This window comes from Hemicordylus capensis, chromosome 2 (assembly GCF_027244095.1).
Source record: "Hemicordylus capensis ecotype Gifberg chromosome 2, rHemCap1.1.pri, whole genome shotgun sequence".
NCBI classification, from domain to species: Eukaryota; Metazoa; Chordata; class Lepidosauria; order Squamata; family Cordylidae; genus Hemicordylus; species Hemicordylus capensis.
Window position 1 is genome coordinate 121,971,851 of NC_069658.1, and position 26,939 is coordinate 121,998,789.

The 26,939-nt window shown below is 41.7% G+C and overlaps 1 protein-coding gene and 1 long non-coding RNA gene across 14 annotated transcripts in view; both read right to left on the bottom strand.

Moving 5' to 3' along the window:
* Positions 1 to 4,168: 4,168 nt before the first annotated feature.
* On the bottom strand, positions 4,169 to 15,589 carry LOC128342104 (uncharacterized). Its single transcript, XR_008314779.1, has 3 exons — positions 15,120 to 15,589; positions 5,510 to 6,416; positions 4,169 to 4,865 (listed from the first exon to the last, which is right to left on the bottom strand). It is a non-coding gene; the product is annotated as an uncharacterized LOC128342104 (long non-coding RNA).
* A 7,839-nt stretch (positions 15,590 to 23,428) lies between these two features.
* Positions 23,429 to 26,939, bottom strand: part of MLLT3 (MLLT3 super elongation complex subunit) — a 236,238-nt gene continuing 232,727 nt past the window's right edge. For all 13 annotated transcript variants that reach the window (XM_053288054.1, XM_053288057.1, XM_053288052.1 and 10 more), the window contains one exon: positions 23,429 to 26,494. In XM_053288054.1, the coding sequence (XP_053144029.1) occupies positions 26,363 to 26,494 (132 nt within the window). In that variant the 3' untranslated portion in view covers positions 23,429 to 26,362. The remainder of the gene's footprint in view (positions 26,495 to 26,939) is intronic.

The following is a 26,939-nucleotide window of genomic DNA, read 5'->3' on the forward strand; positions in this document are numbered from 1 at the left end:
GGTGAGTTTAAGGGGGAAGGAAGCCAGGGCTTTTGGCTTCTGGAAGTTTAGCCTAGGGAACAATTTGTTAGTCAGTTTGCGTTAGACTTTTATTTTCCTTTCGTGTGCCTTGCATATCCCTGGAACTAGTCTATTGTTGTTTTACTTACCTAGAACATACCTAAGCTAAGAAAGTAATAGCCTTCGCCCATCCATCCAGCTAGTGTGTTGAAAGAGTTTATGTAACCTTTAAAGGTGTTCTGTATTTTCTTGCATCCATATTCTTTGCAACTGGGTAGCTACAATTTTTAAAGTGTGCTGCTCCAATATCAGCTGGAGTGCTTTTCTTGAAGTATTCTTGTAACTGCTGAATGGTTCTTTTACCTGTAAAAGCTGAGAAAGCCGCAGACAGAAACCGTCTGTAGTATTTTGAATAAAGTTCCCCTCCCTCTTTTTGGTTCTTCGCATTTTACATGCCTCTGAGTAGATTTCTAACTCAGGAAAGGGGGATTTTACACTGATGCAACGCACTTCTTACATTTGATTGTTCAGCAACTCTACCAGGTTTCTCACCACGTGTATGCTGCACATGGAAGGTGGGTTTTTTGGGGGGTACTTTTCCAATAGTAAAGGGGGTGTCTCCCTGGAATCCCACTCAAATCTGTGGGGAGGGGCTTAAACTTTGTAATAATTGGGGGTGGCGGCAGCAAATCAACTACTGGAGAAACAGGAGAGTTTAAAGAAAGCCTTTGTGGGTGAAAGCAGAGAGGGGGTGATTCAGCATTTTTTCTTCCTCTCACAGGGGCTCACTTTAGGACAAAGGCTGGGTAAAATCTGCTACAACCCCAGGTGTGTGTGTGTGTGTGTGTGTGTGTGTGTGTGTAAAAGGACTTGCAGTTTACAAGCATTCTTCCTAATATCAACCTCTCATATCTCTCTGTGATTCTAGCTTTTCCTATCTCTATGAGGTTTCTTTGTCTATGCTTTTTGGGGGGAGAGTTTCTCCACATTTTCAAGGAAAGTAATGCATTTTTGTGTGGTTTGGGTTTGTTTGGTAGTCTGGATGAGGTCTGGAACCTACTTGGAACAACCTTTTTGTTTTTTCTATCCATATCAGTGAGTGAGTGAGGCCCAGGCAGCAATAGATAATAAGCAATGTAGTGAACTCCAAATTGAAAAACAACATCCCCTTTCACAGGAAAGGAGCCTCACTGTTTCCAAGCCTACAACCCCAGATTTCTGCTGGAGAATGAAAAGACACAGTTTTGTAGCTGTAAGTGGGATGCTAGAAGGTGGAGAAGAAAAGGCAAGGGACCAGAGCTGACCCTTATGCCTTAAGGGACCTGCCTGTTGGTCTGGCATCTCCCACCCCACCTTGGGCTTTCTCCTCTTGCAACCTCTCTGTGTCAATCCTCCACCCCCAACCTGACTAGTATCTTCCTGGCTAGTATCAACCTGACTAGGATCTTCCTCCCAGACCCCAGCAGGGAGAAATGTGTGTGTGTGTGGGGGCAATGACTGAAGAGGCTGTAAGTGGGGCTCTGGAAGGTAGGGAAATGAAGACAAGGGTGCAGGGATCACCCTTGAGGCTTGGTTGATAAAACTGCCCCCTTTTTTTCCTTGTCACAGAAAAAAAAATCATATTTGAAACACACAGGCACACACAGATTTTCACATTAGTTTTATACCAGAAAGTGGGTAAAACTTGTAAACAGCACTTATTCTACCTGTATCAGTGTAGCAGAGATTAAAAGAACTCTCACAACTCTCCACCTTAGGCAAGGAGAAGATAATTGTGCCAAAAGTAAGCCCCACCTATGTAACTGGATAACCCAGTCCTGGGCTTTGCCCTGTTTACAATTCAAACTCTATGCTTAAGTGGTGGTGGTGCACACACCACATTGCAATTCAGATGACCAGTCCCCTGCTAACTGAGCAAAGAGGCATCTTTTCAAAGTGGTGCTTCTCTTTATTTAGCAGGAGAAGAGCAAAAGGCCCTATCTATCTCCAGCACAGAATCCCAACAGTGGCTGTTGCTGGTGTCTGTCTTATGTTTCTTTTTAAGACTATGAGCCCTTTAGGGACAGGGAGCCATTTTGTTTATGTATGTACAGGTGAAACTCGGAAAATTAGAATATCGTGCAAAAGTCCATTAATTTCAGTAATGCAAATTAAAAGGTGAAACTGATATATGAGACAGACGCATTACATGCAAAGCGAGATAAGTCAAGCCTTAATTTGTTATAATTGTGATGATCATGGCGTACAGCTCATGAAAACCCCAAATCCACAATCCCAGAAAATTAGAATATTACATGGAACCAAGAAGACAAGGATTGTAGAATAGAACAATATCGGACCTCTGAAAAGTATACAGTGTACTGTGCTTGATTGGCCAGCAAACTCACCTGACCTGACCCCATAGAGAATCTATGGGGCATTGCCAAGAGAAGGATGAGAGACATGAGACCAAACAATGCAGAAGAGCTGAAGGCCGCTAATGAAGCATCCTGGTCTCCCATAATACCTCATCAGTGCCACAGGCTGATAGCATCCATGCCACGCCGCATTGAGGCAGTAATTGCTGCAAAAGGGGCCCAAACCAAGTACTGAATACATATGCATGCTTATACTTTTCAGAGGTCCGATATTGTTCTATTCTACAATCCTTGTCTTCTTGGTTCCATGTAATATTCTAATTTTCTGGGATTGTGGATTTGGGGTTTTCATGAGCTGTACGCCATGATCATCACAATTATAACAAATTAAGGCTTGACTTATCTTGCTTTGCATGTAATGCGTCTGTCTCATATATCAATTTCACCTTTTAATTTGCATTACTGAAATTAGCAATAGCAATAGCAATAGCACTTACATTTATATACCGCTTTATAGCCGGAGCTCTCTAAGCGGTTTACAATGATTTAGCATATTGCCCCCAACATTCTGGGTACTCATTTTACCGACCTCGGAAGGATGGAAGGCTGAGTCAACCTTGAGCCCCTGGTCAGGATCAAACTTGTAACCTTCTGGTTACAGGGCAGCAGTTTTACCACTGCACCACCAGGGGCTCATTATGGACTTTTGCACGATATTCTAATTTTCCAAGTTTCACCTGTATACACCCCCCCCCATTTGGGGCACTTTTATTGAGAAGTGGTATAAATATTTGTCACATTCGTATCTAATCATATGATAGTGACTACCCCACATTTGAAATTCTACATTACAGCTGGTGTTTAAACCCAGGATGGAGAATATGTGGTTTTCCATTCAGATTATCATTTGTACTTAGAGGAATCTAATCATGTGTTGAAAGTATCAGCTGAACTGGTCCAAGATTAGCTTCCAGAAAGTCATGTAGGCATAGTTATTGGGTTTCTCTTCACACTTATTGTAGAAGGAGAAAAAATATCAACGTCTCCCCCAATTTCTACATGCACACAATCAAACATTGATCAATTGCCTACAAAGCATTTGTAAACAAGATGAAAATTGAAAACAAAGTAATTTTCAATTACTTATATGCTAAATAAGTAGTCGCTCCTAGCCTGTAGAATGCACTCTCTGCAGAAATCCGTAATTTGAATTCATTATTGGCTTTCAGGAGAGCCCTCAAAACCTATCTGTTTGGCCTGGCTCAAAAACCTTCCAGGGTCTTTAAATTGATGTAAATGGTTTTGATGTTGTAACCTGGTTTCCCAGGGTTTTAAAACAGTTCTTACTGTTTAATTGTTGTTTTATGGTTTTTTATAACCATTGTTTTAACTGTTAATTGATTTTAATTTTTTTGTTTTAATTGTAAACCACCCTGAGCCATTTTGGAAGGGTGGTATAGAAACTGAATGAATCAATGACATCTCTTCTTCTTTGGAAAGTGCAGGAAACTTCCAAAAATGAGGCACACTTTCCTTCCTGAATAAAAATTGGAGGAATATTTCACTTTCACATCAGATTTACCTTTCTGAGTACAACAAAAGGAACCTCAGAGGGATCCAACACTATGATTCTGTGAGAGTCACTGATCTGGACATTACCCTGACTGAAAAGTCCACAGCAGAGCCATAACAAGCAGTCTCAAGAAATGTGGATAATTCTGCTGCATCTCTGCATGGGATGTGATCCAATCACATGCAGTGGAAAGAAGAGGCCATATTGCTCACCTCAATTGAAGCTAAGGAAGCAAAGCCAGAGCAGATTGACTTTTATTAGAGAATGTTTAACATATGGTTTACAAAAGCAACAGTGAATAGAATTTCCCGATAAAACACGGCCGCATACTAACGAATGTGTGGTTGCAATGGTAGAGAGAATATAGCACTGTACGCAAGTTCCTACGGGTTTGGGTAGAGTCCGATTAAAAGAGTTCAGTGAGAGGAATGTCCAAAAGGTCCAAGGGAGGGCCAGATCCCAGCCTCACCTTGCGTGTGGCCGGCAGGGCCGTGCCAGTCTTCTTCTGCCAATTGCAGCCTCTGGGCGTGGGTCCTTGACGGCGGAGGGTCTTCTCCAGGTCCAGGGGGTCCTCCAGGGGTGTCGTCAGCAGGAGTTCCTGGCATGGTCAGCCACTGTGCTGGCATGGTTCGTTTAGCATGCAGATATGTTATACATCACGTTCCCGAGGCGGGAGGTTACATACATACGTACATACATACATGCAGGTCCAGACGGCCATAAGAAAATAAGTGTCCATCTGAGTTAGTTGCGAGCTGCAAGGCATCACCAATGTATGCAAGTTCTCCTTCGGTTCCACGCGTATGTGAATCTGGACAGAGTCCAGGATAGTGTCCAAGCCAGGAGAGAGGGGGAACCCGGTCTCAACTTGTGGGTGGGAGGTGGCACATCGTCCGGGGTGTCCTCTGGGGGTTTCCAGGTGGTCTGGCATCCTTCTGCAGGGGAAAAAAGAAACCTCACTGGGCTTGTCCGCAGCTCTGGTGGAGCTCCTCTCTACCAAGGTAGGGTGGAGTGTGTGGTGGCTTGCCCCCCATGGGCATAGCTGGGCAAGCCGTAGGTGGCTCCCCTACTCTGGGTTTTTAGGAGGGCGAGCTGTTTCCCCGTGGGATGCGGTGGCTTGGTTTGCCCCCTGTGGGCATAGTGGGGCAAGCCGTGGATGGCTCCCCTCCTCTGGGTTTTAGGAGGGCGAGCCGTTCCCCCGTGGGATGTAGTGGCTTGGCTTGCCCCCTGTGGGCATAGCGGGGCAAGCCGTAATACACACATAGACACGGGAGACAGTCTCCTTCAGAAATGGGCATAACAGTAGTTAATTGTTAAATTTGGTTTTCATGGCATGCTTAACACTTCTCTCAGGACACAGAAGCTGGGAATCACTAAGACTTGTTTCAGAAGCAATCAGTCACCTGAAGTGTATTAATCAAACGTTACTTTAATTAGATCACAGAACAGCTTTGGGGGAACTGCTTAATTCCTCCAGCAAAGCCACCCAATAAACATAGTAATGGAACTGCAGCAATTATTTAACACCTGTGTAAATACAAATGGGGGGGGGGACAGTTGGATTGCCCTGCCCACTCACTTGCTAGTCCGCTCCTGATCATCTGTCAAGTCCTTGCTCCTCTTCACTGTGTCATGCCCATCTGATGCAAGCCATCTGGACAGGTGTCTTCATCACTGCTGTGGCTAGCAGGTTACACACCATGACACTTTAAAAAATGGCAGAATCCACAAAAGCTGGATCTCTCACCTGATCCATGAAGGATAACTTTTATATTAAAATATCTGCAATAGTTCAAATCCCCGCTGGTATGTTTCCCAGACTATGGGAAACACCTATATCGGGCAACAGCAATATAAGAAAATGCTGAAAGGTATCATCTCATACTGGGCGGGAAATGGCAATGGTAACCCCTCCCGTATTCTACCAAAGAAAACCACAGGGTTCTGTGGGTGCCAACAGAGCAACGGCACAACTTTACCTTTACTTTAATGGAACCATAGGCCAAATCCCAGCTGGGAAGGGTCAGGGAAGGAAGAAGTTGCAGGTGGGGAAATGGTTAAGCACTTCTCTCCCAGGCAGTCTACCACTTAAATTAAGTCAATTAATGTCTTGAAGTGGAAGTTGCAAGGTGGGAGTGCAATTTGAGGTTTCACTTTAATTAGCAACTGGGGAAAAATGTAAATATGTGGACCATCACGGAGACAAAATCTCCAGCATCCTCCTATCACTTCAAACATGCTGCTTTTTAGTGGAGACCATTCATGTATTCAGACACCAGTGATCAAGTGTATCGCAAGACAATGTAGAAAAAGGAAATGCTGAATGAGAAAAGTGGATAAACGAGAAAAAAGAGGGAAAGAAGGCTTTGGGTTGAAAGAAGACATGCCTGCCTCATCAGCAGAATGTAAACAAAAGCTTTCCAATAGTTGTTTTCCCAACTTTTCCAATTTGCTTCATGGGAAGGTAAGATTCCCATAACAAAAAACTGTAAGGAGACAAGAAAATTAGAAAGCTTAATAAAACTCTGAATATTAACTTCATATTCTTGACTGTTTGAAATGGCATAGCCACCCATGTTTTATATACACATTTCCCCCCCTGTTTTGCAGCAGGAGGCATCCAACTTCTAAGCCTGCCCCCGAGGCAGCGACAAATGGTAACACTCAACCAGTTGCCTTGTCTATTCATTGTCCTATACATGACAGACCCTTGTTGAGCGGCTGAATTTAATTAATCGAGATCTAAAACACATTTGGGTATGTCTCCAAGATTGCAAAAGCTGAAACAGAAGATTTAATTCCACCCTCACCCCCGCCTTAATGTGCAAATGGGTTGGACTGATTTCCACCCCCTCTAATTGTTTCTTAGAGCATCATCATATCAGTTGTAATAATATATATCAGCATATCGATTATAACCAAAATTGTAGTAAATGTACCATAAATTAAAAATTGTATGTATCTATCAATGAATGAATGAATGAATCAATCAATCAATCAATCAACCAGTCAAGTGGATTAGAATGCCTCAGGCAAGGTGTGGGAAGGTTTCCCCAGACTGAGTGACCCAGCTGTGCTTCAGGAAGCTCAGAAGGGCTGATCTGGAACTGGTAGAGCCAGACTTAGAGAGCCAAGTAATTGGAAGCCGTCCTGGTGTGAGAAAAAAGGAGCTCCATTTGTTGCTCCAGTCTGTCTATGTTGTTTTCCCTTTAAAGGTGTCTGGAAAAATGCTTTAAATATATGAGTGGCAATATTAAATGGTTCAGTTTCCAGGCTCCAATCATTCTCTTGTATGGTGGTGCATGAATTTGCCACACTCAGGTGAATAGACTGTTTTTCAGAAAAGGCTCTTAGGCAGTGTGCTCTTTTGAGAATCAGAGCAATACTATCTTCCTGCTTCACAAGTTTACAGAGCCACTCACTGAGCTATACATTTTCCTGGATCCGTCTCTGATGCTCTGCCTGCCCTGCCCCTCACCAGTACAGAAGTGTTGACTTCTCATGCTTCAGGCATGGTGTGCGGAGGTTTTCCCAGTTAACGTGATTCATGGTTCTTTAGGTAAATCAGGACGACTTCTCCAGAACTGGCATTCAGAGATGGATTCACACTGGCATGAATCATTCTTTAGATGTTCAACTTTGTGCTTGAGTTGTCTTTTTCTTTTTAAAAGGCCCATCTTCTTCTTTGAAGAGGGTGGCCTAGTTCCATACTATTGTCCATAGTTTTGTTGGCTACAGTGAGGCTAACACAAATGCTTCTCGTTTGCTCTCCCCAGAGGATCTATTTTATGCTTCAAGCTTAGACCCTCTTGTTGTTTTCTGATGTCTTCTATTAAAAGTTTAAGGTCCTCTCTGCTGGTGGCTAATTGAAGTTGTAGGATCACCAGCAGTGTCTATCATTTTTCTGAGGCTAGCATTTGGAAGGAAGGAACTAACTTTAGGTTCCACCTCTTCATGCTTGTTTGTTACTAGACATAAAATGTGTCAGAGCACCATCAAAAGACACATGATACGGTCATCTTGCTGAAACTGAGGTCTAGGTCTGGTCAGTGTCTGGATGGGTGACCACCAGGGAACCTCATGCAAGCCATTCTGAGCTCCATGATGGAAAAAAGGTGGGATATACATGTAATCAATCAATAAATAAACAGAGATGTGCAGGTATATATTAGAAAAACTGGCAGTTGTGAGAGGGACTAAAACACCTAGACATCCATCATGGCCATCTACATACGAATACAATGAATATTTATAAACTACTTTTAAAGTCACCCAGTAGGAAATTCAACCATTACCTGTCAAGTTTACCAATAAATGTATTGTAGCAAAAGCTTTCAGGGATTAAAGCCTTCTTTGTTTTTTTTAAGACTCTACGTTGTTTGTTTTTAGGAGGACCCTGAAGACATACCTATTTTCCCAGGCCTTCAACTGAGACTAAACTTTTAAATTTGAATGTGTTTTTATCTTTTTATGAATTTTAATGTTTTATATTATAATTTATGTTTTAATTCTGTACACTGCCTTGAGATTTTTATACTAGCCGGTATTTAAATCCAATAAACAAATAAACAACTTCTTTGAATGCACAAAGCAGGTGTAGGTAGGTATGTGTGTGCGCATGCATGCACACACACACACACACACACAGACACTATAAGTGGAAGCAAATGGCCATTAAATGCAAACATTGCAGCAAAAGGTACTACTTGCATTTCATGGCCATTTGGTTTCACTGTTTTTCTTTATACACACTTGTCTAGACAGGCAGGCAGGAAGACGCATCCCACTGCCAACTAAGGACAACACTTCACGTATCTGATGGTGGACTGTGGTCCACAAAAGATTACATTGTAATAAATGTAAAACCAGCGTTTTGTTTCTGCAAAGGTAAATCTTGCCTCACTAACCTTTTAGAGTTATTTGAGAGTGTCAACAGGTGTGTGGATAAAGGTAATCCAGTTTACATAGTTTATCTGGACTTTCAAAAACCTTTAGACAAAGTTCCTCATCAAAGACTCTTGAGAAAACTTAGCAGTCATAGGATATGGGGACAGAATCATGTGTGGATTGGTAATTGGTTGAAGGACAGGAAACAGAAGGTGGATATAAATGGACAGTTCTCTAAATGGAGGAAAGTAAGAAGTGGGGTCCCCCAGGGATCTGTACTGGGAACAGCTTTTTAATTTATTCATAAATGATCTAGAAGTTGGAGTAAGCAGCGAAGTGGCCAAATTTGCAGATGACACCAAACTATTTAGGGTAGTGAAATCCAAAAGAGATTGCAAGGAGTTCCAGAATGTTCTCTCCAAACTGGGGGTGTGGGCAACAAGATGGCAAATGTGGTCCAATGTTAGAAACTGTGAAGTGATGCATATTGGAGCAAAACCCCGCAACTTCACATATATGCTGATGGGGTCTGAGCTGTCGGTGAACGACCAGGAAAGGGATCTTGGGGTCATGGTGGACAGCTCATTGAAAGTGTCCACTCAATGTGCGGGAACTGTGAAAAAGGCCAAATCCATGCCTGAAAACATTAGGAAGGGGACTGAAAATGAAGCTGCTAACATTATAATGCCCATATACAAAACTATGGTGCAGCCACATTTGGAGTACTGCATACTAGAGATGTGTGCAAACCAGTTCAGCGGTCCTTTTACGGAGGAGGAGGGATTACCTTTAAGGAGCAGGGAGGGTGCTCATCCCCCCGACCGCTGGCACTCTCCCCAAAATAGGTGGTGCAGGGCAGGGGCATACCTCCTTGCTGCCCAGTCAGCATCATACCGTAACTCCCCCCTCCTCCCAGCAGTGCACAAACCCATTAGAGCACATCCCTACTGCATACAGTTCTGGTCACCATATCTTAAGGAGGACATCGTAGAACTGGGAAAAGGTGCAGAAGAGGGCAACCAAGATGATCAAGGGCCTAAGCACCTTCCTTATGTGGCAAGGCTACAACACCTGGAGCTTTTTACTTTAGAAAAAAAGACAACACAGAGGGCTATAACATCATGCATGATGTGGAGAAAGAGGGAAAGAAATTTTTGTCTCTTCCACATAACACTAGAACCAGGGGTAATTCCCATGAAACTGATTGCCAAGAAATTTAGGACTGACAAAAAGGATTACTTTTTCACACAACATATAATTAACCTAAGGAATTCTCTGCCACAAGAGGTGGTGACAGCCAACATCCTGGATGGCTTTAAGAGGGGTTTAGATAAATTCATGGAGGACAAGTCTATCAATGGCTACTAGTTTGAGGGCTATAGGCCACCTCCAGCCTCAGAGGCAAGATGCTTCTAAATACCAGTTGCAGAGAGTAAAAGCAGGAGAGAGGGCTTGCCTTCAGCTTTTGAATGTGGCCTTCCCAGAGGTATCTGGTGGGGCACTACGTTAAACGAGATGCTTGACTAGATAGGCCGCGGGCCTGATCCAGCAGAGTTCCTATGCTCTTAAGCACCCCAAAGAAGAAAAGAATGGGGAGAATGGACTTTACATTCTATTTATGGCTGTGGCAATCCAGGTGCAGCCATGGCAAGTACTTGCAGCCAAGGCAAATACTTCTTTAGTTAAGTATTTGTAACATTATTGATAGGGCTTAAAATTCCTACATGGGCTCCTCTTGGATGGTCTATGATGAATGTGTCTACATGCACAGTGCAGTGGTCCCTCCCATGGGATAAGAAAGATCATGAACTGTGGTTTGAGAGGGTGTCTGCGGGCAAGTGGGCTGATAGCAGTCATCTGCTTTCAGTGGGAACTGCTCAGGGCCCATATTGGAAAGTGGAAGCTGGGAAGGAGTCATGGAGCCTAGAAGGCTAGTGTGCTGAGCATTTAATATTCTCATATCCGAATCTCCCATTGCGGGTAAAATATCCAGCTTGTAATTGCTTTTGTGTGGGTAGCCCATTGGTGGGCAGCAGCTGCCACAAGAAGAAAGCAATCTTCGGGATGCACCCCCCCAAGGGCCTCAATGATGTAAATTCAATGTAAATACTTAGCTTCTTATCTGGAAAGGTGAAAGGCAGAATGCCTGAAAGCAGGCTTTAGCAATGCTTATGGTTCCATATTTAGGTCCTAGGGCTTTCCACCTCTCCAGTAACCTTAGATCTGTCTTGGGGATGGGAGATATTGTGAGATCAAAGATGTTTAAGGAGATTGAAGGTGGCAGAATGTCAGGCCCATTTGAGAGCCTTCCTCTGCCCAACTTTAGGATTTCCCCTTTGGGATCATGCCAAAGAAGATCCCTGGGGAGAGTTCAGGTTTACCCATCATTTGTCCCATATGAAAGGTAACTCTGTTAATGATTTTATTGACCCATATTTGTATTCAGTCAAATATGTGTCTTTTGACACAGCTTTCGAGCATGGGTATGGCATTCAGTCTGCCTTCTGCCAGTGCATGCAGATGAATTTGATATGCTGGTTTTTTGCTTTGTGGATCAATACTTTTTTAATCCATGGGTTGCTCTATTTCATGTTCTACCTTTGAGATGTTTAGGACATTTTTGCAATAGTATTTTATGTTTCTAGCTATTCCTCCATTTTGCACTATGTAAAGAGTCTCTTTTCATGGGGCCCCCTGGTGCAGATACTTGTGCATGGGCCTTGCAGGACTTTGCTTCCCTCATGGTGGAGCTGGAGGACCCGAAAAGACTGAGGGCCCATCCAGTTCCCTTCAATCCTTGGGTATTGAATTGGATTCTGTTTGGAGGGTATCTTGATTGTCCGAAGCCAAATTGAACGCCTTGTGTGACCTTGTGTGTACAGGGAGAGAGACTTCTGGAGCATTTAAACCTCACATCAGGAAGGGGCTGTATTAGTTCGATTTTTTAAAAAGTTCTGTTGAGATTATAGAATCAGACACAGAGCTGTGGTGATATGGATAACTGGGCACAGCATCTCCTTTGGCCTTGTCATTGTCAGGATTCTCATCTGGGTTTCTAGTTGAGAACTGACATCTACTGAGCTTACAGGTGGGAAATATATTGGAATGATCTGGTGCTTAGTTTGGAGGCTCTTCTTTCATGGAGACAGCTCCCTGATAGTTTAGTTTTACATCTTGGGGAGAATGATCTGGTTCAAGTGCCAAGTTGGCAGTTCATATCCCAGGTGTCCAGTGACGGGAGCAGAGTTATGTTGCTGTGCCCTGCTTCACTGTTTTGTTTTGTAGAAATGTCACCACATTGTTATCACAGTTGTGTTGGCCTGGGGTCCATGATGTTGGTGCCCTTAATCAGGACAGGAAAAAGGTTAATGCAGAAATTGCAAAGATACTCTCCTGGTGCAGGGGAGTCTTCATGTTTCAGCCAGAGTTCCGCTTTCCTAGGCACCAGCTTTTAGGGAAAGATGGCATACATCTCTTGCAAATAGAGGGGAAAGCTTATGTTGCTGAGTTGAAGGTGAACATTTTATTGTTTTTATCAGGGTGTTTGTATGGCAGGAATGGTTCAACTGCTTAGTTGGATCTGTCTGTAGTGGTGAGAGCAGCTTCATGGTTTAATGTTAATTTTGTAAAAGTGAGAAGGGTGTTACTTAATCAACTTTGATTAAGTTGTATTGTGTTATTATTTGGACCTAGAAATACCCATTTTTCTTGACCTGCCATTTTGGGGTATGGTATAGTTCTTGCTTGTTGTGGGCCTGGACAGGTACACCTTATAGCTTAGTCTTATCACACTCACTGGGAAGACAGTTCTTAACTCTGGCAGAGGGTAGTGTGTTTTCATTTAGGTTCTTAGATCACACTGCCCTCCAGTATCCCCTTTTCCTTACAACAGATGCCTGAGCTGCATTTTATCTTTTGCCTGTTTTAATTGTTAATACAATTCTGGCCAGGCATTTGCCTGTGCTCGTTCTCCCATCTGCAGATGTCTGGTCTCATCATTCTCTCAATGCAACTAGTGATCAAACCTCCACAAAATTTGCCCTGTAAAAGTTTTCTGTGGCTCTGATTCATGAAAGCACTGCAACTTATGCTGACAGGCTTGCAAAGTAATTGCCTGGCTCAACCCAAATAGATTTCAGGGCATTTCAACAAGTTAGTTAGACCTGTCAATACTTCCGCAAGGCATTCTATCTTACTGCCGGGTAGTTGATAAGAGTAAGTCACCAGAAAGATGAAGTTTCTTGAATGTGCAAGACTACATTTGTAAAAATATACAAAATCATCATATTGACATTAAATATGAACATGAAACAAATACTTGAGTTTATCTACGTCTACTCAGTTTAATTTTTAACGTCGAAGCACGGTCTGGAATCAGATACTGCAGAGTTTCTTAACATTGGGTCCACAGATGTTGTTGGATTACAACTTCCATCATCCCCAGACATGGCCTTTGTGTCTGAGGATGATGGAAGTTGTAGTCCAACAACATCTGGGGGCCCAAGGTTAAGAAACCCTGAGATAGTGTATTCTGTTTAGTCTAAAGGCCTTCAGCGTGAACTTAAAAAACCCAAACCAATAAGTGAGCATTTGTTGCATCCAATCTGTGCATTTTGCCCGAAAGGTAGTACTTTTATTTTGCAGACTTGATAGGATCAGGAGATGGAGAGTGATTCAGATCATGGACCCTTGTGAAGCTGAGCTGGAGCCTAGGCTCTGGAGCCACTGCAACTCATCAAATCTCAGTTTTGTAGTAAGGTGGTTACATTTTGAGTGGCTATACATTCTTCTTCTGTATGGTCCTATGAAGAAGCAAACATTCAGCTAGATTTTTTTTAAAGGGGGAAGGACAAATAGTACATGCTCTGCAAGCTCACGAGGCAGCAGCCATGATCCAACTAAGCAGGTCGCAGCCTGGTCAATGCTTGGAAGGACATTTGCCTGAGGAAAATAAGTATGCTGGAAGAAAGGCAGACTATAACTGTAATATAACAAACCTAATAGCTTTGCTGGATGAGGCCAAGACCTCACTAATCCAACAGCCTGTTTCCCACAGTGACCAACCAGATGCCTCTGAGAAGCACACAAGCACAGGAGATGAAGGTATACCAGCTGCTCCTGTGACTCCCTTGCATCTGGTATTCGGTGTCATACTGTCTCTTAACCTGAGCAGTAGCCATCAAGACTACTAGCCATTGATAAGAGTTTCCCTCTACATAAGAACAAGAAACAAACATCACAATTATACATCTATAAAGAACATAAGGACAGTAGTAAGCATCACAACTAACACCTCCAACACCCTGTCACAGGAAGGCTGTGCCAAATATTCACAAATATACTATGAATACTACAGCAAATATTCATCATAGCCGTAGATGAGATATAAAACTACTCTCACTAGAAGTGGTATCATTGTCCTATTTGACATAAGGCCACTTCAGATCAAATACGACAAATATTTATATACCGCTTTTCAACAAAAGTTCCCAAAATGGTTTACATAGATATAAATAAATAAAATAGCACCCTGTGCCCAAATGGTTCACAATCCAAAAAAGAAACATAAGATAGAAACCAGCAATAGCCACTGGAGGGATGCTGTGCTGGGGATGGATAGGGCCAGTTGCTCTCCCCTGCTCAATAAAGAGAATAATCACTTTTAAAAGGTGCCCCTTTTGTTCAGTTAGCAGGGATAACTGAACAAGATTGAAAGATCTTTCCAAATGCACATATAGCTGCAACTAGGGAAACAAACATGTAGAAGAACAGGGAGGCTGCATGTCATCTTTCCCACCCTCTCCTGTTCACTTGGCCACATTTCAAGAACGCACATTTTACCACTTGCCAATATTCCTATATTTGGAGAAAAACACATTTAAAGCACTTCATAAACTGTAAGCTCTGTGGGTAAGAGAGAGACAGACGAGATAAGCCTCTAGCCTCTCCAAGATTGCCATCTTGTGTGGCATTCGCCCAGCTAGATACACATTCTTCAACAGGCTTTATTTTAAACCAAGTTTTTTTAAAAAATAATGGAACAAACTTGAGACAGGTTTCCCCTATCCCCTACAAAGTAGTACTTTAAAAAAGAGCTTTGAAGGGAGGATTACTTCACAGACAGAAAATAGAAGTGGATGGACAGACCTTTTTTTCTTTTAATCACTCACCCATTTCTCAATATTTCCCCCAAACTCTTAATATACACCCCAAATAATTAATAATCACAGCCAAAATTGCTGCCATGCAGCTTGGCACAGTGCAGAGTAACAGGATCAAATTAAAGGAATTTAAAGCTTAACCTTTTCTCACAACCAAGATGAAGGCTACTTTATCCTGGAGGATCTTTGGAAGATGGCAGCTTAGCCCTGGAGTTCCTCTCTGCTGCTCAGAAACTAAGCCATCTTGCTGCCTTTAGCATCATTCACTCTCCACCCAGAGCAGACCACCCACTCAGACAGGAATACACAAACCACATGGGCTAGGAATGTCTGTTCAGTGCCTGAATCAATATCAGCATTACAGCCTTATTACTAGAACAGCTTGGCTTTTAGCACAACTCATTTGTTTTCTCTCCTCTTTTCTTCTCTTGATTTCTTTTTCCTTAACGGTATATACACAATCCTTATAAAAAGGGGGTTGAGGGAAAGAGGAATCTCTTTTATAAAGGGAAAAAATGCCTGTGGAAAGCAATAGGGTTACTACACTTCCTACTCCTCCCCGGGCCCCTTGTGACTGGAACCACACCTCCCTTCCACTTCTTAATAGGAACATGCAGTTGACAACTTTACTGTACAGTTCTTGAATTATATTCTCACCAAGAAGTAATAAAAATTGTCATTTACATCACAGGAGATGGAACGTATGGTGCAGTAAAAAAAAAAAACACAACGCAGTCCAGATTAAAACCATAGAGGGTAGGAAAATAGGCTGCTTGGTCCACGTGAGTCCTAAAAAAGAGAAATATATCTGTTAAGTGTTCAATGTAGAGTAAGAAAGCACGACATATTTAGAAGAGTTTGATTGAAAGAGTGTGTGTGTGTGTGTGTGTGTGTAGAGAGAGAGAGGGGGGGAGAGAAGGTGCTTGCACCCTGCAACCACTAATCAGCCCCTCAGGTCTCCTAAGACCCGAGGACCAAGGGTGTTTGCTTTGCCTTAGGATACTACAGCCACAATCACAGTAGCCTTCTTAGGAATTCTTACAATAACCCAGAAAGGCAGGTTGGTATTATTATTATTCCTCCATTGCAAGTGAGACTGAGGCTGAGACTTAGTGGCTCACATCCTAACAATAGCACTTGCATAGTAAGCAAATTTGTGTTAATGCACGAGGATCACATAGTTCTGCTAAAAACAGATGTGTGTAATTGGCACGGGAGTACCCTTTAAAACAAATGAGCCATGCCACAATTGTTCAAGAACTACCATACTTGTGGCAGCACAATGCTTGTCTAGAATGGCAGCGCCAGACTTAGTGTAAGCCGTTAGCACAACAGCTTTTGTGCTACTGCGGCGTCCTTCCGCAAGCACCCTGTTAGGATGTCAGGCAGTGACTTTTCTAGGGCCACAATAGATTAGGGGTGTGCAATTTGGATTTTCGGTGTTTTGATTCGGATCTGAATCAAAACACCCCCAATTGGTTTTTGGGTCTGAATCTGACCCATTTGAATCAACCCAGATTCGATTCAGATCCGAATTAATCCAAATCCGAATCGATTCGGTTCAAGAAAACGGGTCCCAGGGCCAAAAGAGTGGGGTGGGGTAGTAGTGCCTAATGAGTGGAAGCTACCACCCAAATTGCAGAGTGATTGGGCAAAGGGCTGATTTTTGGTGAATTGTTGAAGTTTACGTGTCTTTAAGGTTTCCCCCCATAAGGTATAATGGAGGGTGTATCACTTCATGTCGGGGGGAAAGGGGTGGCCTAGAGTGGTGTGGGGTTGGTGGTAGTGCCCAAGAGGGGCAAGGAAGCTACCAGAATTTTTCCAAAGGATTTGGGCAGAGGGCTGATTTTTGGTGAATGGTTGAATTTTACACATCTAAGGCTTTTCCTCATAAGGTATAATGGAGGTTTCAGCAGCCCCATAACTGCACTTGAGGGGTGCTGGGGTGGCCCAGAGTGAGTGGTGATGTAGCACACATAGGGTGCCAACCAACCCGATGGGTTTCTAACCCATGGGGTACAGGGTTCTGTTGTTTCTGAGGTGTTCTGAGTGTGGATTCTCTGATAGCAAATGAGAAGTGGATTCATGGTTTGTATTGAAAATCTCATTTGCTATCAGAGAATCCACACTCAGAACACCTCAGAAACAACAGAACCCTGTACCCCATGGGTTAGAAACCCATGGGGGTAGTTGGCACCCTATGTGCGCTACATCACCACTCACTCTGGGCCACCCCAGCACCCCCCAAGTGCAGTTATGGGGCTGCTGAAACCTCCATTATACCTTATGAGGAAAAGCCTTAAAGACACGTAAAATTCAACCATTCACCAAAAACCAGCCTTTTGCCCAATCCCTCTGCAATTTGGGTGGTAGCCTCCACCCATAAGGCACTACCACCCCACCCCACTCTTTTGGCCCTGGAACCCGAAATTCAAGTAGACGTCAGATTGGACCTTTTTGCATTGAAGTCAATGAGAGGCAAAAAGGCGGGAAATTCAAATAGATGTCATTGCTCAAAATGGAGGAGGAAGAAGAAGCACTTTATCGGCCACAAAATGGAGGGCCGAAACAACAGATAATTTGGAGCCGAAATGGGGTGATTCGTTTTGGCTCCAAAACATTTCAGGGGGCTAGGAGGGTGATTCGTTTCAGGAACAAATCACCCGAAATCGGCTGTTTTGGCTAGAGATCATTCTGTACCCGAAATGTATTGCACATCCCTACAATAGATGCAACTTAAACAAATCTCAATCCTGAGTTTGGGATTTGCCATTTTATTTATTTATTTTTAACCATAAGCCCTTTCAGATAAGGACTATGGGCATGGGAGGAGGGTTAAAACTTTACCCCGCTGCCATTTCCCCACAGAAGATCATCCCTCCAGGCTACTAGTTGCAAACAGAAACTTTGGAGATTGTCAGTGGAAAAAATGGTGCAAGGGAAAGGATTGATTCCCATCCCTTCACTGTCCCAACACACACACACGCACCAGATTAAAAAGCTTGTTTAAAGTCAGATCTAGTTTGCCCCAAGGCCAATTGATGAGTTCATGGTTGAGATGAGAATCTGGTGGACTTCCTGGTTCATAACCCAACCTTTAGCTACTATACAGGAACATAGGCAGCTGCCATATACTGAGTCAGACCCTTGGTCCATCTCGTTCAGTATTGTCTACACAGACTGGCAGCAGCTTCTCCAAGATTGCAGGCAGGAATCTCTTTCAGCCCTATCTTGGAGATGCCAAGGAAGGAACTTGGAGCCTAGATGCTCTTCCCAGAACGGCTCCATCCCCTGAAGGGAATATCTTACAACGCTCACACTTCTAGTCTCCCTTTCGTATGCAACCAGGGCAGACCCTGCTTATCTAAGGGGACAAGTCATGCTTGCTACCACAAGACCAGCTCTCTTCCTTACTACAATGCATTAGTTCTCAAAATAACTCATGTCTCTACATACCTGGCTAAGTAATACTCAATTTGCTGACACTTTTCACATCCAGTGCCAGACGTGTGTGCTTGAACCGTCTTTCAAGACATGGATCTGACCACAGCCAAGATCAGTGTCTCAGTGGTTAAAACATTACATTTTTTGATGGAAATGTGTTACGTTTTGTGTAAGGCACCATGAGCTTTATGTTTTTAGAGATATATAGAAGTGCTAAATAAACAAATAAAATGTCGAGTGACTATCTGAGTGATTTTTGAATCTGAACCAACATATGCATCAAAATTATTGTTTAATCTGAATCAACATATGGATCAAAATTATTGTTTAATGTCTGACGAGACTGATCAGCAACCACCTTTATATTACAAGCAAAGCAGTTTTCATTACATTGTTCTGCCTTACGGCTGAACATATTGTACACCGAACATATCTACAATGAAAAGACATATCAGTTTTATCCCAGCTTGATTGTCATAGCTCTCTTCAAAGAAGCTTGGGACTGGTAATTTGGTGAAGGTGCTAAGAGAGATTCCAAGCCCCCATCACAGAACTACGGCTTCCAGGGCAGCAAGAATGACTATTAAACCAGTTTAAGGTTTGGTCTCTGTATGCAACAGAATGAGGTGGTAGAGTCCTGGGGTATTAGAACAAGACTGTACCACATCAGGCTGCAGGTGGGAGATATAGTGTAAAAACCTCCGTAGAAAAAAAAGAGTATTTACACAGGAGAGCATTAAAAATGTGAGCTCTACATAGAGCATAAAGGAATACCACCACATTCTGTGGCATAAACACAACTCAAGTCTGTGGTGAAGATATGCCGTTCTTTATTTTCCTACTTGTGACACTTGCTCCTGAACCCACCAATGAAAAGGCCCTTAGAAGTCCTGGTACACATATTTGTAACAATTAGTTGATGTCATTCTACCACTACACACCCAATCAAAAAATACAAGTCATCTTTGACTTGTCAATAAAAATCCCATTAGAAGAAAAAATTGTTTTTTATAGGATGGTACAACACAGAAAGTACAGCTTGTGTCCTGGTAAAAAGCCATATCAGTCTATACTAAATAGACTTTGGCACACACTCCGAAATAACAGCAGAATCTCCCCTTTTAAGTTTTATAAACAACTTCTGAAAACACACCTGTTTAATCAGGCTTTTAAATTTATGATGCTTTAAAGTTTTGTTCATGGTAATTTCAATCTGCGTTATATGATTTTTAGGTTTTACTTGCTGTTTAAACTGTAAACAGCCCTGAGATTTATACACAGGGTGGTATATAAATGCGAAAAACCAACAAATAAATCACAATGTTTGGAATGAAGCCCTTTGTGTTAAAAATACTGCATTTAATTATTAAAGGCATTATTGAGGTTCAAAAATTTAAAAAGCATTTTTGACTTTCTGGGCTTTTAAATAGCCTCACAAACAGCTTGCTTTTAGATATACTGGTAGCTCTTTGTATGGTGAAGAGTCTGTCAGCATTCCTAACATAAACTTCATTTCCGTGTAAGCCAGTACAAGTGCCAACATACATATTTACATTAGACAGTAGTAGCTCTGTCTTTCTATTTTAAGATCTGGCTCTCAAGATCTTCCATACATAGGACATATGGAGTGGTCAAACCGACCAAGAAAAGAACAATAGTCCAGAAGAACTTTTCAGGAAGAAGAGAAATAATCTGATTGTTCTACACCAGCAAAAATCAGTCAAAACATGTTCAAGATACTTTTATACTACTAAAGCAAAGGAGGGAATGGAATAAAAAACACTGAACTGTAAAACACATGGTCTACTGATCAAAAGACATTAACATATGACCACTATACGATGAAAGATCCTCCATAATTTTTCAATGGGATTTAAGCATGTTAAATTTTCACCAGACTGCACCTGTAGCTGCTTCTTCAACATTCAGATGGATGCTGAAAGAGATATGATTTAAAATATAAATCATAAATTTTATACTTGTTTCAGGATTAAACTAGATGATCATGTTACCCTAACGAATGACTGCTGCCAAAAATAAACTGCAACACAACTAGCTCCCCATCCCGGTCATGTCTAGTACAAATCATCTGTGTCCTGACATGTGTTTTCACACTCCTGCTCTAAATAGGGGTGTGCAGGAAACGTTTCAAGTGTTTCAGCCATAGGGAATGGGAAACCGGAAACACCCCACTGTTCCCCATGGGTTACTCCTAGAGATACCAAAGTGGGTTGTGTGGTAGGGAATGATGGGGGTTACCTACCACCCAACCCACAAAAGAAACAGGTAAGCAAGCAATTAAAAAAAAAACCTTCCTCCCAACCCCCCATAGGATCCTATGGGAGTCTGGGGAAAAGTTGTTGTTTCTTAATTGCCCACTTGCCTATTTCTTTTGTGGGTTAAGTGGTAGGTAGCACCCATCATGCTCTACTATACAACCCACTTTGGTGTCCCTAGGAACTGCCCATGGGAAACAATGGGGTGTTTTCTAGTTCCTCATTGTTCCCTATGGCCAGAACAAGCAGAGTGCACACATTTTTCAACACCTGCCTTGAAAAACACTGCAGAACAGAAGCACAGAGTAAAAGAGAATCTGTCCCCTCCCAATACAGAAAACACATTTCAGACACAGTCCAAAAATGGCCAAAAGAATCACTGACCCAGAATCCACTACCAGCCACAGTGCCTGCACAGTAGTAACATCATTGGCACAAGATGCTCTCTCTCACACAATTACGATTCCTTACGTTACTTCCCAACATTGCAACAACTGACACAGCAACATCCTTAGCAACAAGCATAGCCATGAGCTCAACTAGAGCAACTTCAGCCACATTTTGATTGAGTACACCTTGCAGAGCAGACCAGAGCAGTGAGTGAAGCAGAGCAGTGAGTGAAGCACAAGTTAGTCTCAAGGCCAGACATGGAGTAAATCACAGCAGTCACCAATAAATATTACACTTACACACACACACACGCACGCATGCGCCCAATGTCATTCTATGGCTGGAGGCTGGCCTGACAAGAGTGGAGGCCAAGGTTTGGATGCATGTATTTTGGTTTAAAATCTTTTTCTGTCTGAAAGGACTAGCCCCTCTTGTTTTGGAAGATGGCTTCCAATCTAGTTGGCATAAACAACTCTACGATATGTTGGGCAAGGATGGATTCTCCCCTCACTTTCTAATGCCTCTGGGTCTTGATGATGCCAAAGGACTTATAAAACAACATATAGCAGACATTGAAAAGCAGAGTGACCAGGCACGAATCTCTGCAAGAAATGTTCTCAGTAGTTTCACCAATTACCCTAAATCAGCCCACTATATAATGAATTTAACTACCTTGTCCCAGAGAAGGGCCTCCTCCCTTGCAAGATTTAATGCCCTCCTATCTGCTGTAGTGGAGGGTAGGTACTGTAAAATCCCTATTACCGGCAGAATCTGTCCTTGTGGGCAAGGCATCAAAACTGTGACACATTTTTCTATACTGCTCATTTTACAGAGATATTCATATTTCTCTTATCTTCCCCCTTTTATCAAACATTCCTGTTAGAACAGATGATAGATATACAATGTTTTTATTATTTGAATGCTGTGTATCTACAACACTGTGTGTGGCCAAATTTTGTGCAGCCATATGTAAGACCAGGTCTGAGCTGATTTGAGTACTGGTGTTTTGCATTACTTGTACAATTTTTATTGTCTTTTGTTTGTTTCTATGATGTTGGGTCAATGACTGTAATAAAGCATTCACACACATACCTGCCACTGTCCATTTCTCTCCACAACACTATCTCAGAAACAAAACAAACCACAACCCAAGGAAGGCAGGCTCCCAAGTTCTTCCTTAGTCCAAAATCCAGCAAAACCAGATAGTTTAGTAGCAATAGCATAGCATATTATACTCAGTGCTGAGAAAAAAACCCCACAAAATCAAACCTTCTTTCCCCCTCTCCTAACGTATTCTCTTCAAGAGAGGCATAAGGGCTTTCTTTGCCTCCCAGTCCCTTTGAATAAATTTAGAAATTCCTTTTGCACCCACTAGTTACTCCCAGCTAATGGGGGCACAATTGCCCACTTGATTTACATAACAAGCCAACTAATAAGCAAGGAGATCGTAAGCCAATTGGAAACCAGTGCCAGAAAATCCACCAGCAAGGGAAAAAGAGGCCGCCAAAATGGCGCTCGAAACGTTTCGATCAAAATAGGGTTCTGTTCCAAGCTGGAAACAGGCCCTTTGTTTAGAGAGAGTTTTGTTTCTACAGTAGAAACATTCTGCACATCCCTACTACAGGTGGGAGGCAATAAAATATGCAACATTGTGACTACAGGACTAAGGTAAGTTGACTAGATGTTACTGGGTGTGTGTGCGTGGAAGGCGGATGGGGAAAAAAAACCTAGTTATATGGTTACCATTTTGGCAGCAGCAGCACTTTTAGATTATTCTAGTTTGGTCCCAAGCATTTTACACTTTTATACTGAATGTTGGCCTAAGTCAAATTATACATTTGAAAATCTATAATTTCTGTATAGAGGACAGAATAAGTACTTTTATTTTTGGTTATCAGATTTATGGGACCAGACTATTAATTCATGACTACTCTATCAGCTCAGACATAAATAAAATCCTGAATAATTTCAAGGTGAGGAGGGAAGAAGAGAGATTGTGTTTCAATTCTCTCTAGGATATAAACCCTTGGACCTGAAGGTTCTGCCTGTTAGTTCCAGATATATGGCAGAGGACTGTGATTACTCAAGTGTACTCTAGATGTGCTCAGAGTAGTTCTTTTTTGTATCATTACAGGTTCAAGGCCTGAACTCTTACACTGAAGGCAGGTTCTGGGCCGAGCTCCAATTCAGACGAAGCACTGCTCCTATACTGGAGGGCCAAAGTAGCTGTTGGAAAGTCAGGAGTGCACACTGAATGTTTTAACCAGCCCTAAAAAAATGAATTCTCTCACATGTTGACGAGAGACTGGTTTCTGCATCAGAGAAAATGACTATTTGACATTCATTGAAAAAGGATTTATTTTGTTTCAGCATACAAAATAACTAAAGTATTTTTTTTTAAAAAGGACACCACTTACCAGCTCTTATTCTACCAGAATTTTGTGGAAAACACCCTTCACTTTCAACACACACAAATGCAGCTGAAATGTGTTTATTCCATCCTCATTCTCATCAAACTAGAGAACTAACATTTTATAAGGATGACTGATGAAACTACATGCAAGTCAGAGTTAAGAGTCTACTGTAATTGCAGTAATATTCCCTTTACATAGTTAATCCCTCCACCCCCAACAGATTCTGTACATCAGCTACTATTTCTGTGGCTCGGACATATTTTTCCAGTTTTTTTTTAAAAACCACAAAATAAAAAACAGTGACGTGTCCCAATATATAATCAATGTTATGCGAGTCTGTGCACCTTCCAACGTCTTAAGAGTTTTTGCCACAAAATTTAGTTAGAAAAGTCAAAATGGACCAAACAAGCACATGGTTTGTGTTCAGCTGAAATGAAACATGGTGAATGTGTGCTATTAAAAAAATGAGACAGCTTTTAGATTTTCAAACGTTTCATATAAAAATGCTGACAAAAATGTAAAAAACCCCACTCAAACGCCCCTCTTCCACACTCCAATGTCACATCATATGCCCAACGTCAAGAGATTTCAAAAACCTCCCACCCCTTCCCCTCCCCACCAACAATTGCACATTAATTAACATGTGGACTTAAAAGAACATAACGCTTCAAGTATGTTTCATGCCAATCATCAATAAGAGTCATAACATTACTGAAGAAAAGTACACTTGTTCTTTTGGAAGCCTGAGAAAGACTTTCCATAGATTATGGTCAAACAACATTTTAATTTAAAAAAAAGATAAACCACACACGCACACATATACAAAAAAGGAAATAATTTCTTTGGACTTAAAGAAACAGTGTTAAGAATTCCCATTTGATTATGAAGAAATACCCCTAGTAAGAACTTAGCTTTACACACTGCACAAAACCATGTGCATGGAACAATAAAACTCACAGATGCTGCTGTAGCTTGACTGTAGCAACATATGACTTCTGGCAAGAAAGCAGACACTGGAAATACACTGGCAGCTTCTCAAACACAGGCTCTCTTTAAGGCGGACAGATCCTTCGGACTCAGAAGCTTTTCTTAAGCAGTATCTTTCATCAGGGCAAAATAACTGAAATCCTAACTCCAATGGCTTTTTAAAGGAAAATGTCTCCTCTGCACCCTCCCCTTTTGTAAAGAGTTGCTACTTGTTAAAAAATGAAAGCTTTTTCTCTTTTTAAAGAAGAAATACTTGTGGAAATTAGGGCTGTGATGTTTAATAGCAATGGCAATAGCAATAGCACTTACATTTATATACCGCTTTATAGCCGGAGCTCTCTAAGCGGTTTACAATGATTTAGCATATTGCCCCCAACATTCTGGGTACTCAATTAATTGGTTGGCTCAAACACCTTTTAGTCAGCTAAGAAGGTGCCCTCAGTTAAACTGGGGAGACAAAGATATTTAAATTTATTTTTTAATGCAAATACTTATGAAAACTGTGGGTGAAAGGCTCCATCTCAGAAGGTGTGTTCCCTCTTCTGCACAGGGGGAGGATGTCTCTTAAGATGGTGCCCACTGCATGCATAATCTAACAAAGGAAGTAGGCCTTTTTCTTCAGAGCTGTTGTTTATTCACATGCAAACTTATGCAAATTGAATTGATTAATCGATTAAAAGTCATATGATTAATCAACTAATTCCTTTGAGTTGACTGCTTTACTGTAAACCAATGTGGGTTACTGAGCAAGAACTAAACTTCAAAACCGTCTCCCAACATGTTGTTATCCCAACCGTTTAAATGACAATGTTTTAATTTATCAGACAGAAAAAAAGCCAAAAAACAAAATCTAAACAGACCATATATTGTATCAGCAAAAGGGAGGGGGGGGCTATATTTTTTATAACAAAAGATTGAACTGCACATTTACGCAGCTGTGTGCTGGAACTTCTAGTAATAAATAGCTCCAAATTTAGGATTTTCTACAACTTTTCCATAGAAAACTGGACTAGTGTTCCTCATTTTTATGGCAAACCTCTAGAATGCCTTTAGCTTCATAGATATCTAATAACACATTAAAACAGACACAAATATGTTGATGGCAAAAACAATGCTGGATTCAGGATAGTATACAGTAACACTTTTCCCCTTCCATAAAAGTTCTACTGGTTTATTGACTAAGGCTAGAAAGCAAGTCATGATCTTATTTGGTGCATTTTCTACCATGGTCCAAGATCGAATACACAAATACAGCCTGGGGACCCATTCTTCTGCAGCCTATTGAACATTAACCAAAAAGAAAAAAACTGGGCCACCTTTTGGTCCCCCCCCCCGGCCATCTTCTTTTGCGGGGCAGTGGAAATGGAAACAAGACATTAGGGTTCTTAAGAGTAAGGTCAGAAGGCTTGTGACGGCGGTGGCTCTGCATCAAAGGAGTCTACACGGGACACAAGGACTTGTAACATCTGGTAGTGTCATTCCCTCAAGGACTTAAGATGCGTATGCAATAATAAATAGATCAGTTATGTAATAAGGCAGTGTGTTGAACATGCATTCATCTAGTGGCCTGGAATACCACAGAGAGAGATACATGATACCATACACATTCATTAAGTGTTTTTTTTTTTTTCAAGGCTATCCAGGCTAACTCTTCCAGAGCGTTTCCTTGGTGAGAAGAGCAAATCCTCTGAGGCTTGTCACTTTTCTTCTCCTTTATCAAGAGATGATGACTGGCTTCAACAAAAAAATAAAGCTGAAGAGAGTTGGCTGATTTTTTTTTTGCACGCGCTATTTTGGTTGCATCATTCTAAATGTTTTATTTCTTTTTTTAAAAAAAAGAGCACAGTCTTTGATGCAGCCAGGAGTGATGTTCTCAGGATGCCCCAGATGTTTCCAAGTAACTCTGTAATTTTCTAACTGTGGTTTTGTCCAGTGAGCAAAGGTCAAAATCAAAGGTTGTGTTCGTGATATGAAAGTGTCCTGTTTCTTCTATTAGGTTTACGATCTGTCATTGAAAATAAAAGTTTTACAAAAAGAGAGAAAATGTTACATTTAAATTCTGGTTCTCTCTTACACTTGTGGTATTGTGCTATGGAACAGATTTTAACAACCACCTTGTCTACAATATCTCAGGCTCCAGAATCTATCAAACATGCAAGAGTAGAAAGCTTGGCCTTCGACTGTGGTACTTTATTTATGCAACCTCTTTACCAAGAAAACTCTACCCAATTCCAGCTTTGCAACATTTTAAGGTGGCAGTAAAGGCTCTCGTATTCAGGTAGGCCCTTGCAAGGTGAACCCTTTTGCCTTAACCTTGTGCTTATAGTCACTACCAATTTATCTTATGACGATGTTTTTCGGTCAGTGATATCACTTTAATGAAAATTTTGTTTAGTGATATCACTTTAATCCAGGGGTTCTCAAACTTGGTTCCTTGGATGTTGTCCCAT